We start from the raw sequence: 14,011 nt of genomic DNA, 5'->3' as shown, positions 1-14,011 counted from the left end.
TCCTGGTTTACACTATTTACAATGAGCTCATTTTAGAGGCAGTTTCTGAATCCATCCCCATGCACAGGACCACCATGCTAGCGAGCCGCTGGCAACTTGCTCAATGAAAGCATGAATGGACTAAGGTCTCAATATAAAAAAATAACAAATACCCCAACTTAAAATAGTCTTTCAGGCCTCATTTTAATAGAGGCCCTGTCCATTCAGGGACTTTTGTAAATAGCCCCACAATTAATGACATGTGTTTATCGGCAAAGCCACTCACCTGAAATACAGAGTGGTTGATGTTCTCTCTGGGGATAAAGTTTATTTATGAGAAAGAAAGATTTGACCTCCAGATAAAAATAGAGCAGTGGTACTCAACTAAATTTGCCACCACTCACCCCAAAAGCCTCGCATATAACCTATTTTGAGAAGAGTTCAACTTGAGGTGATACAGAAAGCCAGCTAAGCAAGGAGGTTGCAATGGTTGCCGCTATTAACAAAAAACAGAATTGACCCCTCTCTTGTAATGTTACTGTTGGGAAACAGTATCATAGGTATCAGGTGTATTTTATACGGAATTACAGTTAGAACATACCATGTCATTGTTGCAGATGTATGTCAATAATACTGAAACACTAAATCAGATTCTGCCTCACCTTTGCTTGACATTTCTTCATTTTCCATCCAAATGCCTCAGTGGGCCTCTAAGGATCTAGTCGCCTGGTCCCTATCCACCTCGCCGCTATGCTCAGGTACATCTGTCTCCTTTTGGGTCCTAACACATTCCAAGATCTTTCCCACCCCCAGTCCTCGGCCACACTATGCTTCCTGGTCCCTGCCCCTCTCACCCTCCAAGTCTTGGCTGTCAAGTCATCTACAAGGCTCTTCTCTTCCTACCCCTTGTCCCCCTGCCTAATTTCTTCACAGCATATACCACAAGCACAACATCAGGAACCACATCTATATTTTACAATGTTGTCCCCAACAGAAAGTATCAGTCCCAGCATGTAGCAAGTGATCAGTACATCATTATTGCCTATCAAATGAAGACTGGGTCATATTCCAATTCATTTCTTTCATACTTTCACCCTCACGCAAACTAAAAAGCCCAATGCAAGCATTCTTCCCCATTGCCATCTCATTTTTCTCCTTTCTGTAAAATCTCCCCTGAATTCCTCATTTTTCAGTGTTTAGAGACAAGGCATACGAAGGGCTAGAGATACGCGTGGAACATTGTGGGTGCTCGGTAATTACAACAGTCTTTAGTATCTTCGTGTTCACTTATTCCCAGGGATTCCAACAGCTGGTTTCCAATTATGGCTTTTTTCCCTTACTACTGTTGTCATGGTTCCCATATCCCAGTCAAACTTCTCCTACTTCTGCTGTAATGGGTTTTTTATTTGACACAATGTTCTCCTTAATTTTTAAAGGAAACAAACTTTATAAAAATTAAAACCCCATTTCACTGACCATAAAAGGGACAACTATAAAAATTCACATAATCAAAACAAAGCCATATGTTTTCCTCTTCTCTTTTTAAAAGGGGGATTAGCAACTATTAGAGATATGAGGACACTAATGTGATCCTTTCTCCAAGACACAATCAGAAGGACTGAAAATCTCTCAATGACTTCCTCACTCTGTGTTTCATTACTTAAAGCTGTGTCCATCTACAATCACCCCATCTACCATTACGACCCTTGTACTATTCTATTATTACTAACACTTTTCACGTGGCATTTATTATTTTCTATCTAAATGGGTTAGTTACAATTTTATAACTATCCTCCATCGCACTATCTTATTTCTCTTTATATCCTCCATAGCTCATAGGTTGACCTTAAGCAAAATATATCCTTAAGAGAGTCTAAGTTGAGTTTAATACTTAGAGCTTTGAACCAACTTATCAAAAGAACCTACTCCTCCAAAAGTCAAAATATTTTTGAAAGAGATTGGTGAGAGAGGGTATTCAGAAGTTCTTCTGGTTCCCCTCCCCCTCTGCTCTCCTGATTTCTCAGAGATGCGTACCTAAACTATTTCATCCACGCCCCTGTAACTGAATATCATGGATGTCTCTTTGACTATTTGCATTCTATTCAGCGAGGTAGAGAGCTCAATACAAAAAAAAAAAAAAAAAAAAAAAAGAGAGAGATGCTTTTTATGCATGAATATACCCGAAGCAAACCCTCTAAGTTATAAGTGAAACAAAGGCCAAATAAACCAGAAAAAAACTGAATGTGTGATTTATTATATTTAAGATTGGTCTATAAGGCTTAAATATGTCTGTCATAATTAACAGTAAATGAATGCAACTTTACAAAATCAGTATTTTGATACAGTACAGGACTACATGTGGCAATTGTGCATTGGAAAATTAATATTTCCTCAATGCAAATATCAAATTTGCAGCACCATTTAGAAGCTTCCACTAAAAATGCAAGCTGCAGTATTTATTACAAGCTCTACTCAGAACACAAGACTACCTAAATCAAGCGTTAGAGAAAAACAGTGGAGTCATTCAGGCGTAACATGTCAGATTTGGTACAGGATTAAAATACTAACATTTTTTTTAATGTCCTGGTTTCAAATTAATAAATACAAAAACAATATAAAAATATACACCAGTTGATAAGACTGCACTGCAGGTGATCAGATAGTTAGATCTCACTCTCATATGTATGCAGGTATGTCTTTAGTGCCAGAATTTCTGGATAGCTGCGGCTTGTCTTTCGGAAGAAATCCAGACTGGTGAGCTGTTCGATGTCCCGCACCCGAGCGGTGTGCATCTTCATGAGTTCTTCTACCCATTGTGACTCGTCCTCCGAGCTCTGCAGTGGAAACAGAAGACAATCAGAGCCAGACTTTTCCAGAGCAGGTTCTCCAAACAGTCAATTTGCTGCGAGTCCACAAATGAGCCCTCCATCCTCCTGAACCCAGAACCGGTGTGTCTTGTTCCTTCCTGGTCTCCGCAGCCACTCTACCACATTTCTGCTGGGAATATACCACAAATACATGCCCTTGGCTGTGAATGTTTTCAACAGCAATTAGCTGTACCAGATAAATGAGACATGTGGTGTGAAAGGGCATTTGACTCAATAGGTTTTCAGAACATAAAATTACAAAAACAAAAGGCCCTGGAGGATTCAGCAATGCGTTTCTTTCCCCCGCTACTGTTAAACCACACAGGTGAGCACAGAGCAAGGGTAATCTGGAATTCTCTTCTGGCTCCTGAGGAAAGCAAAGAGCTGATGCCCCACGCACAAAATCTCACACGTGCTTTCTTAGTCTTTCAGAAGAGCCCACAATCGAGTACATACATGGTCTATCAAATGACAAGGAATTGATATTTTAATAATGAGTTCAACTTAAAGCAGCTCAGTAGCTACATCTGGTGCATTAAAGTCCAAGAAACCAAGGTTGGAATTGTGGCTTTATGACTCCCTAAAGAGGAGACCTTGGCCAAACTATTTAACCTCTCTAGGCTTTCTTCTTTGGTTCCCATGGTAAATAATGCTTACTTCATCAGCTTTTTTGGATAGTGGGAAGAAGAAGAAAAAGGAAGGCAGGGCGGGGGCGGGGGGGGCAAAGATAAAGTAAGGAAACAGCGTCATAGAAAAAAGGAAGGAAATCTCTTTCTGTCTTAGCAATTTGCCAATATGGCCTCCTTGGCACAAATTCCAATGACGGATGTTCAGATGTCCCACACCAAATCATTCATATCTATGATGAAACTAAAAAGTAATTCAGGAGGAGTAGTACTTTGCACTTTATAAATATCTTCTTTCACTTTTGTGAGAAGTCAAGAGAAAGAATGAGATCTGAGAGCCCTGAGAATTCTGGGGGATAAGCCTACCTTCATCAGTAGACCTGAGCAAATAATTTCATTCCCAAATGCCGCCAGGATTGCAATAGCTCCCAAGAGCCATTCTACAAGTTGGAAGGGTGGCTGTGTGTCCCAAGGCTGAGCATGTTCAAAAATGCCCTCGCCCAACTCCTTCACCGCACGTGTTCTCAATGAATTCACCACCAAAGCCCAAGAACCTGCAATGGGTTTTCTCGGAAAGCTCCAACCCACACAGACCTGGACACAGAGCTCTAGCAGCTTTTGCCAGTGCTAAAAATGTACCACGAGGGTGTTGGTTCAGGAAGCTGATGGCCTGGTCATCCCAGGCAAAATGAAGAAATAGGAAGAAATTGCTTTTCAGGCTGGGGAAGTAAGGATTTTAACCCTCCGTGCCCCACCCTCCTAACCCAAGCTAACCAAGTTCTCTACGATTCACAGGAAGAGACAAGCCTAAATATAACTCTGCCCACAACGGTACTGACCAATCCTCACTGTGACCATATAATTAACGAAGTAGGAGGTCTCCAAATGGATCAGGAACCCCTCAGAGTAAGCAGAGTAAGCATGAAGCTATATTTTGGGAGAATTTTCATATTCAACTCTTTATTTGATTTTTCAGTGGTCTAATTTCTCTTTTGTAAATGCAGTCACTCAAATGTACAAAGGGGTGGAAAGGTTTTTCCTAATTTAAATACTGGCCTGCTGCGATTATAAGGATTCAAAGAAGAAAAAAAATTGTCTTTTGCTATTTCTTTCCTTGGGAAGTAATTTGCCAATTTCACTTGAAGGGCATTTTCTTCTGGTTCTCACATGCAGAAATCTCACCTGCCACTAGTGGTTAGGAAATACTGGCCATACAACACAGGAAGAAAATATCTTCTGCCTGATGCAAGCTGGCAATCCACAGAAATATTTGCTAGGGGAGACTCTGGTGTGAAAGGCAAAACTAGGAAAATTCAAATTAAAGTTCATGTGCACCAAGGGAAAGGAACGAAATGCTTTCAAAATAAATAATTAAGAAGATAAATGCAAACAAAAAGCCCACCCATCAACTTGCTTATTGTCTTTCTTGCTACAGACATTTACTCTTCACCTACCTTTTCTCCCTGACTTTCTCCTAAATAAGTTTGTGATTTCAACCCCCAGTAGTTGTAAGGTGACCTTCAAAGCAAGGACAGGTCTGTGCAGGCAGAATAAGCATAAGACACAGGCTTGTCACGAACTCTACAAGAAATATCTTTAAGTTCTACGCAGAGTCCAGAGCCAGAAAGGGTCGGAAGACCTGGGAGGATGTCTGTGGATTCCATTTGGCAGTTGTGCAATTTGGGGTGACTGAAGATGCCATTGAACTGAGCGTCCCATCACCAAATTCTCCTAATGACAGAGAGACCAGAACATATGCTCCCCAGGAATCTGCGTGTACCTTAAGTGGCCCACTATCAGTCTGGAATGTCTTTGTAGTCTTCTGTCTTAAAAATGCATGGCAATTTACAATTTCACCCCATAATATATGGTTGTTTTTTTTTTGTTTTTTTTTTTTTTTTTGCAGAAATTTTCACCTCCCCATAAGCTTGTAGTAAAACTCAAGTCCAAAGACAGTATATCATGTTTTGCTAAGGTATTACATCACGCTGGTACACTGCTGGCTACACTTGTGGTTGTGAGTAATCAAAATGGAGGACATTGAGCTAATAAATTGACAACCGCCTTTCACTTTCAGTTCCCCCCACTTCTCCACCTCCCATCAAATTACTGATAAGATCTTACCGATCCTTCAGTATTATACTGCTGCCTTCCACCCTCTTTTTGAAATTCCCAAGACCATAGCCTCACTTCCTGTTCTATGACCTTAATCCCATGAATCTTGCCAAAGCACTTTGAGCACCATGCTTGACCCATTCCAACTTCAATTTATCTCCCTAAAGCCTAAAATGTTGCTGTTATGTGTCAGCATTTTCCATAGCTACGTAATGCCTGTGCAACTGAAGTTTCTAAGGTCCCAAGGTTCTGCTACGGAAATCTGAAAAACTTGAAAGAGGATGGGCTTTTGAAGTCAGAAGACTTGAATCTGAAGTTCTGCTCTCTTACTGACTGTCCAGGTAACATTGGATCATACTTTTCCTTTATTACCTAGAGCTTTCAAAACAGTGAATAAAATGGGAGTGGAGGGAAGACCATATATGCCTGCCTGGTAGAGTAAAGAGATGATTAGAAATAATTTATGAGGAGGAACGGCACAGTTCTTGGCTGGCAACTCAGACTCAGAAAATGGCGGCAGTGATTACCTCTGCCACTATGGCTACTATGGCTACTATTTTTATTTCAAGTTTGATTCCAAAAACTTTTCAAATCTTATGTCCCACCATTACCCTCATTTTCAATATTCTGGTCAAGCTTCATTAGCTTTCTTGGCCATATTTCAAATTTCCATTTTTTCCTGTATTGCTTACTTGGCTTTGGATATATCCACAGCTGCCATCTTTACCCACAGCTGAAGCCATAGTCCAATAGCTACCTTTCCCATGCAGCTGATAATCTGTGGTGAAGCTATTTTTTTAATTCAATTAGTCAACATATAGTACCTCATTAATTTTTGATGTGGTTTTCAATGATTCATTAGTTGTGTATAACACCCAGTGCTCATTCTTAGAGCTCTTTGCCTTTTGTAGCCATTTCTGCCCCTGTTTTATTTGCTCTGGCCCACAACAGACCCCTAGAGTAGTAAGTATGTTTAGCAGACTGCTGCTTTACCCACCACAACTTACACAATTTAGGAACTGAGTAGGATTTGTGACTAAAACCCTCTTCCCTAGATTACATTCCTGCTCCTTCTAGTCTATAAAGCAAAATCATAGGGACTATTCTAAAATCAATCTTGGACTGCAGCTGTTCTGTCACATTAAAGAGATCTGGGGAAGAGATGTGATCGGTCCCCAAGTGTAGGCAGAATGAGCCCAGAGCCAGGAGCCCACAGCACGACTCCATCCCCTGCCAAGGTGTTCCTCAAGATGCCTTCCTGCCTCTGTGGACAAGTCATCTGTGCTATTTGAGAATGGGGTCAGGGTCACCTGTTACAACTGTTCTCATAACTAGCAGTAGGTAAAATATCTGATTTATAATGTCTTTATGCCTCTGTGTATGTATCTTTAAAAAAAGTTCTTATTAGAGACACTTTCAAACATCCACAAAAGTAGAGACTAATATAAAGAACCCCTGTGAATTCTTACCTAGTTTCCACAAGTATCACAATGTTGTTCCTGTCATCCTACCTTTACAAAGTATGTCTCTTGCAAAAGCAAAGACATTTGGGTACTTTGATCAGTGGACAAAATCGAACACATAATTAGAGCCACAGGAAATAACACCCTCACACTCTTCCTCCCCACACCCTTACAGGGAAGGTGACAAAGCTATTCAAACACCAAGTCCCCAGGTGATAAGTCAGGTTTTGTTTGGATCCTTTCTTCGTTCTACTTGGTTACACTGTATAGTCCAAAAGGCTCATAGTAAGTGTGTAAGTTTCCCCGGTGGGAATCTACATTAAGAAACAAAGGTGACTTGTTTTTTAAAGGACTTGGTCTTTTGAACTCACATTGCAGCTCTCATCATTGTCAGGTCGGTGAGGGAGGATGAAGGAGGAGACGGAGAGGGGGCCGTCACACTTGTCGGCCGGCTGAGTGAAATCCAGGCAGCTGGTGATGATGCTGTAGTAGTGAGTGGGTACGGGAATAGAACTGCCCTCCACGTACCTGGAGGGAGAAGGAAAAATAAAATGACCACTGATGTAGTTTGTCGTAGTAGCTTTCTTTTTTAAATGGTGACCGATGAATATTGCCTAAGTCGTTAAAATTAACTCCCATTCAACAGAATCATTTTTCACTTCTAAGAACTAGCCTTCTTCTGTGTTTTGAACCTAATGCTTTTGCTGCCAGAATCCCCTCTTTCTGTAGACTTGGCAGAGTGAAAGTGATGGTCCAGGCAAAGAAAACAACACAAGCCAAGACTTAGAAGCTAGACAGGATGAACATATCAAGAGAGTAGAAATATGAGGCTGGAAGAGTCAATAAAAAGCCATAATTTGGGGTGCTTGGGAGCTCAATCTGTTAAACATCTGCCTTCAGCTCAAGGCATGATCCGAGGGTCCTGGGATCGAGCCCCACATTGGGCTCCACGCTCTGCCTCTCCTCCCAACTTGTGCGTTCTATCACTACCAATCTCTCTCTAAAATAAATAAATAAAATCTAAAAAAAAAAAAAAAGATCCATAATTTGGTGACTTCTGAGGGCTAAGTTGTGGGATTTGGGCATTATGGTTTAAGGAGTAAGACCTCATCGAAGGTTTCTGTGCCAGGAAGAGTCATCACGAGATCCCATGTTTCAGGAAGAGAGCTTGCTCAAAATTGTGTAAAGTGGACCTGAGGGAGGAGATACTGGAGAAAGGGGAATAACAAGCCCTTTCAAACCACAATGAGATGCTGAACTTGGTACAGAGACCTCATTTACTCAAGGAAATACTAAGGACTGATGAGCTAGTGACGAACCAAGAAATTAAAAAAAAAAAAAAAATCTTTTCCAGTAAACTGAAGTGCAGAAACTCACAATTCCTTACCTGGTTTTTATTCATTTCAATCATTTTCAAAATATATGATTGAAATATGATAACTTAATTTTGGCTAAAACCTGTTACAATGATTAGCAATAAAATAAATGTATAAATAAGATGAAATTTCTCTTATGGATGAAGAGAAAAAGAGTAGGAGAACTGCTATTTTATTAATTATATATATGAAAAACCAGCTTTTTATTCCTAAGTATCTGTAAAGCACAATTAAACCCTCCCATATTTTGTGCCACTCTCTGTTTCATGCATGTATAAAATTAAATGACTTCTAAAGAGGGGAGGCTGGGTGGCTCAGTTGGTTAAGCAGTGGACTCTTGATTTCCACTCAGGTCATATCTGAGGATCCTGGAACTGGGCCCCGTGGCGGGCTCCCTGCTCAGTGGAGAGTCTACAACCCCCCCTCCTTCTGCCTCTCTCCCTCCACTCATTCTCCATCTCTCACTTTCTCTCTCTCAAATAAATAAATAAAATCTTTAAAAAAAAAAAAAAAAAAGACATACTGAACCAGAAAATCTAAGGGATTCCAAAAGCCCCCACACACAAAAAAATAGAGATAAGGGAAAATGATCATCTTTCCACTGAAGAGTTGTTAAAGAATAAATGACAAATTTTAAAAAAATCTTTTGGTGCATTTCTCTCATGGAATGGAAAAGTCTATGTTTTCACCACAAAACTCCATTCCATTCCAACCACCATTACCATGTTTCATCAAAGGTCCAAAAGCACCAAAGAAATCATAAGGAGATTCAAAGAGCAAAGGATTTCAGGGGTATCAGCTCTTCTTGAGTGTGTGAATATTTGAAAAAGAGCCCTAAGTGAGCTCTTAGAATTTAAAACCACACCCTGAACAGAAATGACAAACTTACTGTTTGATTTTATCCTGTGTGTCATGTAAGCCATCGTAGTCATAGTCAAAAATTGGTCCACTTATCACATTAACTCCATTTCTTTCTGAAGCATATTTCTTCACCAATACCCTTTGGAAATAATTCCAAATTCCTGTGGGGGGAAAAATTCTGTAATTTATGAACAAAAACTCCTTGCTGTGGTTGAATTCTCTTTAGGATGCATTCTACAAGCCAAAGGTCACAAGCCAAGAGACAGTAGAGCTGTTGCGATTCTTGAAAAGAATTCTCCCTGAAGTATCAGCTGTGTGTGGGTCATTTATGAGCCAGCAAAGGGAAAGGTATGGAGACATTGGTAGGGGAGTTTAGCTCACCGAGCCCAGTGAGTCAGGGAAGGGTTTCTCACTGAAATTGCTCCTGAGTTCTGAAGGATAAGTGGGTGTTTTCTAGGCAAAGTGGTGGAAACACACCAGGCAAGGGAACGGTGTGTACAAAAGAGGAAGTACAGTGTTTGTGAGAAACTGAAAAAAAGGCCTTCATCTACCTTTTCTTCCTTCCTTCCTTCTACAAGCTTATTTCCAAGTTTGTGTCTCTAGCCCTGACCCTTCAAAGGAGCTCCAGATGTATGATTCAAGCACACATTTCATGGTCCTCTTGAATACCTAATAATCATGGCTAGCAAAAATTTATCAGAACAGAATTCTTGGTCTTCATTCCCAATCCTGCTTGAACTTCTGGCATCTCCATCAGTTAATTTCACTCACTCACTCACGTGATCAGGTCCAAATCCTAGGAGTCATTGTCAAGTGGCTCCTTTCACATACACGTGAACAAGCCCTTCCAGGTATACCTCTGTAATACTCTCCCATCATCCAAACCTGACCACCTCTCACCATCTTCACAGCATCCAACCCATCTCAGCTACTACCTTCTTAGCAAAGAACTACCGCAGAAGACAGCTTCCCAGTTAGAAACCCTTACTTTTGCACATCCCATTACATAACAGCCATTGGGATTATTTTGCACTGTAATCAGATTGTTTCACGTTCTTCCCAACTTCCTGTTCTAACATTCCAGGTGGTATGTTACTGTAATTAAAATAAAGTCCCAACTTTCCACTGTGGCCCCTGCCTGTCTGCATAACTTTACTTCCTACTTCTTTCCCCCTCGGGTACATGGCTTTCGTCCTGCCTTCCTATTCGCCGAACTCACTTCAGACTAAGCTTTTGCATTTGCTCTTCCTTTTGCTGGGAAACCTCCCTGATCTGTGCACGTCTGCTTTGTCCTCCTTCTTCATTTCTCATTTTCAACATCACCCCTGGAAAGGACTTCCCTGCTCATCTTAGCTCCAGTTTATAGTATGGTCAGTCGGAAAGATGGAAGGAAGCAGAGTGGGGGAAAAGGAAAAGTGAAAGAAGGGAATGACAAGAGAACAGGAAAGGCATGTAATGAGTTGGTTCTAAGATGTTAGGTATAACTTAACTACACTCTGCTCTACATGGGGATGGGGATGGCGAGGTTCCAACGATTATCACTTCTTATCTCCCCTTATTAAAAAGCACTTGGCTATTTTTCTCATGGTGCTTCTACTGTTCTTTATACCTCCTGATACTCTACTCTGAATGAGAAAGACAGAGCAGCCCACCAGAGCCCAAATGCCCCAGATATTTGTAAGAGAGAAAGGAGGCCAGGGCGAGAGTATTTCAAACGTTAAGCAGAAAAACTGGAAAGGCAGAGAGGGAAAGAAGTAACAATGAGAACAGTCAAAAGACCAAACCCACAGACATGTGGCATGTGAAAAAACCATTCCCCTAGGGAAGAACAGGGAGCCCTCTGTGAAAGGCCTCTTGCCATGCCAGCCTCAGGGTGGTACTGTGTGTTTCCTTTATTACACTTGGTCAAAAGAGCATCAGCAAAGAATAAAGAAATCCTGGAAACCCTGATTTGTGGAAATTAAATGAAGATGCATTCCATGTAATATGATGGCAAATGTATCTATGTGGATTTCTGAAACATTTCTCAGTGGGGCCTAAGAAAAAACCCAGGAAATCTCCTTTTAAAAGCTTACTTTAATTTTCACTCATAAGCCATGGATTCTAAACCCTTGAAGAAACCTTCACTTACTAGCTAGGACATCAAATAAACATTTTTTTTTTTTTTCCTCTAAATGATGTTGGCCATTTCGCTGATGTCAAATTGGTGGAGATTGGTACTTTTGATGGCACTCTACAGTCACATGTTTGGATTCTGAAACTTTATTTCAGCCCCAAGGGTCCTGTAACACAGTCAGTGCTTCTTTGCCAAGTGGAAGCTGGTAGGGGTGCTTCCCTTTCCTATATTTTCTATAAGCATATAAGTCTCTTCACTGGAAAGGGAGGTAAATGTTATTCCAGAATTTTTTCTCTATCTCTGAATACATGGATGGATGGATGGATGGATGGATGGATGGATGGGCAATTGAGTGGATTCTTTGTAATCAGAAATAGGAAATGGATTATTCTGGCCATTGGACAATTAAGTCATAAACCCATGTAAGCCATAGAGATCATGCAATCAAATCTCATAATTTTATAAATGAGAAGTTAAATGACATTTTTATGATTATATAGCTAAGTGGTCTACTCGGGGGACTAGAACTTGGCTTTGGGGGCAGGGCTTGCTATGCCATTCATAGCATCACTATTATCCACCATCATGTCATATATAAAGAAATTACAAGTGTTCAATGAAACTAGAATAATTTTCAAAGCTCTTTCTCGATTTCACAGTCAACAGTCAGAATACATCATCACCATCAACCCTAAAAGAGAGAAGTGCTAGTAGCTTTTAACAGTCAGTAAATAAATGTAGGTGTTGTTAAATGTCAAGTGGCCTCCATAACAGTGGATTAAGCTTCTGTCTTTAGCTCAGGTTATGATCTCAGGGTCCTGTGATTGAGCCCTGCATCTGCCCCCCAACCCCGCTCAGTCGGGAGTCTGCTTCTTCCTCTCCCTCTGCCCCTCCCCCCGACTCCTGCTCTCCCTCTCTCGCTCTCAAATAAACAAAATCTTAAAAAAAAAGAAAGTTTTTTAAAAAATAGAAAATATAAACACATGAACGATACTATTATTATCAAAATTAATATAGAGGTAGAAAATGTAAGCAGTAAATTTAGAAATATTTCTTTTCATAAGTAGTAGTTTACTAGGTAAATATCAGACTTACGTTTGAAAGCAGGGTACATCGGAACCATATTGGTTACAAGGAATGCATCATATTTAGCTTCTGGTGAAGAGCTCAGATCTAAACATTAGGCAAACAAACAGTGTCCATCATTTACCAAAATCTACATCAATAAAAAATCAATTTTCTAAAATGGTCCAAACAGCATGAAGTAAATGGCGAATGGATCTACTCCTTTATTTCTACTCATTCCCTACTTGACACAGCATTCCCTGCTTCCCCTCCGACCCAATCTCTTTTCTTCACCCAGAGCTCTCTCCCCAAAATTTTTACAATGTTTCTTCTTCCTACAGAGTTTTGGGTCAACTAAGTATTATGTAAAAGAATTCCTTGATTTCACTAGTCTAATTTGGACTTAAAAATGTCATCAAGCTATTGAGAAATAATAAAAACACTTCCCATATTCTTAAGCGACCACCTGTATAGAATTTAAAACATTAAAGTCTTAATGATAAACTATTTCACTTTCAGGTTCCCACTTAATGATGTGAAGGCTCATTATTATTTCTTTCCCTCTCTGCTTTTCCAGTTTTTCTGTTTAACATTTGAACTACTCTCCCACTGGCCTCCTTTCTCTCTTACAAATATCTGGGGCATTTGGGCTCTGGTGGGCTGCTCTGTCTTTCTCATTCAGAGTAGAGTATCAGGAGGTATAAATAAATCACATATAAATAAATATATATATACAATGTATATTCCCTTGTACTTCAAAATGCTCCTAGAGAACAGGATTTGTGAAAGGTGGTCTCTCTTCTGACTGATTTTTGGAAAGATCCCACAGAAGTTCACCTCTTCAATCTCTTCAGTGTTTCTCCAGAAAAAAAACATGAAGACCACTGAAATCTTAACAGTCCAAATTCCAGAAAATAACATCCCTCAAGAATGGTCAGATCCTGATGTTCTATTACTTACAAGGAGGGAAGAGGAATCCATAGGACATCTGTTTATCATTTTTGTAGGCCAAACAGCTTTGACTGAAACTCGGAGACACACGGACATCAGGCCGAACGCAGCTGGTCAGGTACTCAGGGACGCCTGAGACCTCTGCCTGCATGGTGAGTCAGAGGTAGTTAGGAATGTCATCACAAAGACTTTGCTGAAGCAATGGGGAACTACAGAAGCCAGGCTGAACCAAAACCCCTCTAGCTTTCCCTAGAGCTCATACTCTGATATCCTGACTCCAAAACAAAAGCCTCAGTTTCAAATACAGTAAGCCAGGAATTTTCAAACTCCTGTATTATTTAGTGACAGAACTCTTTTATCAAAATCCTAAGTAAAACAACAATATAAAAAGCAGAAATTGCACTGTTGAAAAAAATGGGTAGGATTCCACTGAAGATAGCTTAAAAAATAAGAATAATAATATAGACATATCAAAAGAGATACTGAACATACAGCTGTACCAGGGGCACAAATGAACAGGAAGCTGGGTGTGCAGTACCAGAAGTATTCACTTTCTAATCAAAAATCAAAAACATGCCTCAACTGCCAAATA

The 14,011-nt window shown here is 40.2% G+C and overlaps 1 protein-coding gene across 9 annotated transcripts in view; it reads right to left on the bottom strand.

Moving 5' to 3' along the window:
• Positions 1-2,212: 2,212 nt before the first annotated feature.
• Positions 2,213-14,011, bottom strand: part of ENPP2 (ectonucleotide pyrophosphatase/phosphodiesterase 2) — a 107,013-nt gene continuing 95,214 nt past the window's right edge. For all 9 annotated transcript variants that reach the window (XM_082721786.1, XM_082721784.1, XM_082721785.1 and 6 more), the window contains 5 exons: positions 13,429-13,564; positions 12,499-12,576; positions 9,316-9,448; positions 7,422-7,578; positions 2,213-2,813 (listed from right to left, as the gene is read on the bottom strand). In XM_082721786.1, coding sequence (XP_082577912.1) covers positions 2,643-2,813; positions 7,422-7,578; positions 9,316-9,448; positions 12,499-12,576; positions 13,429-13,564 — 675 coding nt within the window. In that variant the 3' untranslated portion in view covers positions 2,213-2,642. The remainder of the gene's footprint in view (positions 2,814-7,421; positions 7,579-9,315; positions 9,449-12,498; positions 12,577-13,428; positions 13,565-14,011) is intronic.

The sequence above is a fragment of the Mustela nivalis genome, assembly GCF_964662115.1.
Source record: "Mustela nivalis genome assembly, chromosome: 2".
In the NCBI taxonomy this organism is placed as follows: Eukaryota; Metazoa; Chordata; class Mammalia; order Carnivora; family Mustelidae; genus Mustela; species Mustela nivalis.
The sequence above is the reverse complement of the archived record's forward strand: the minus strand, read 5'-3'. Positions and strand labels throughout refer to the sequence as shown.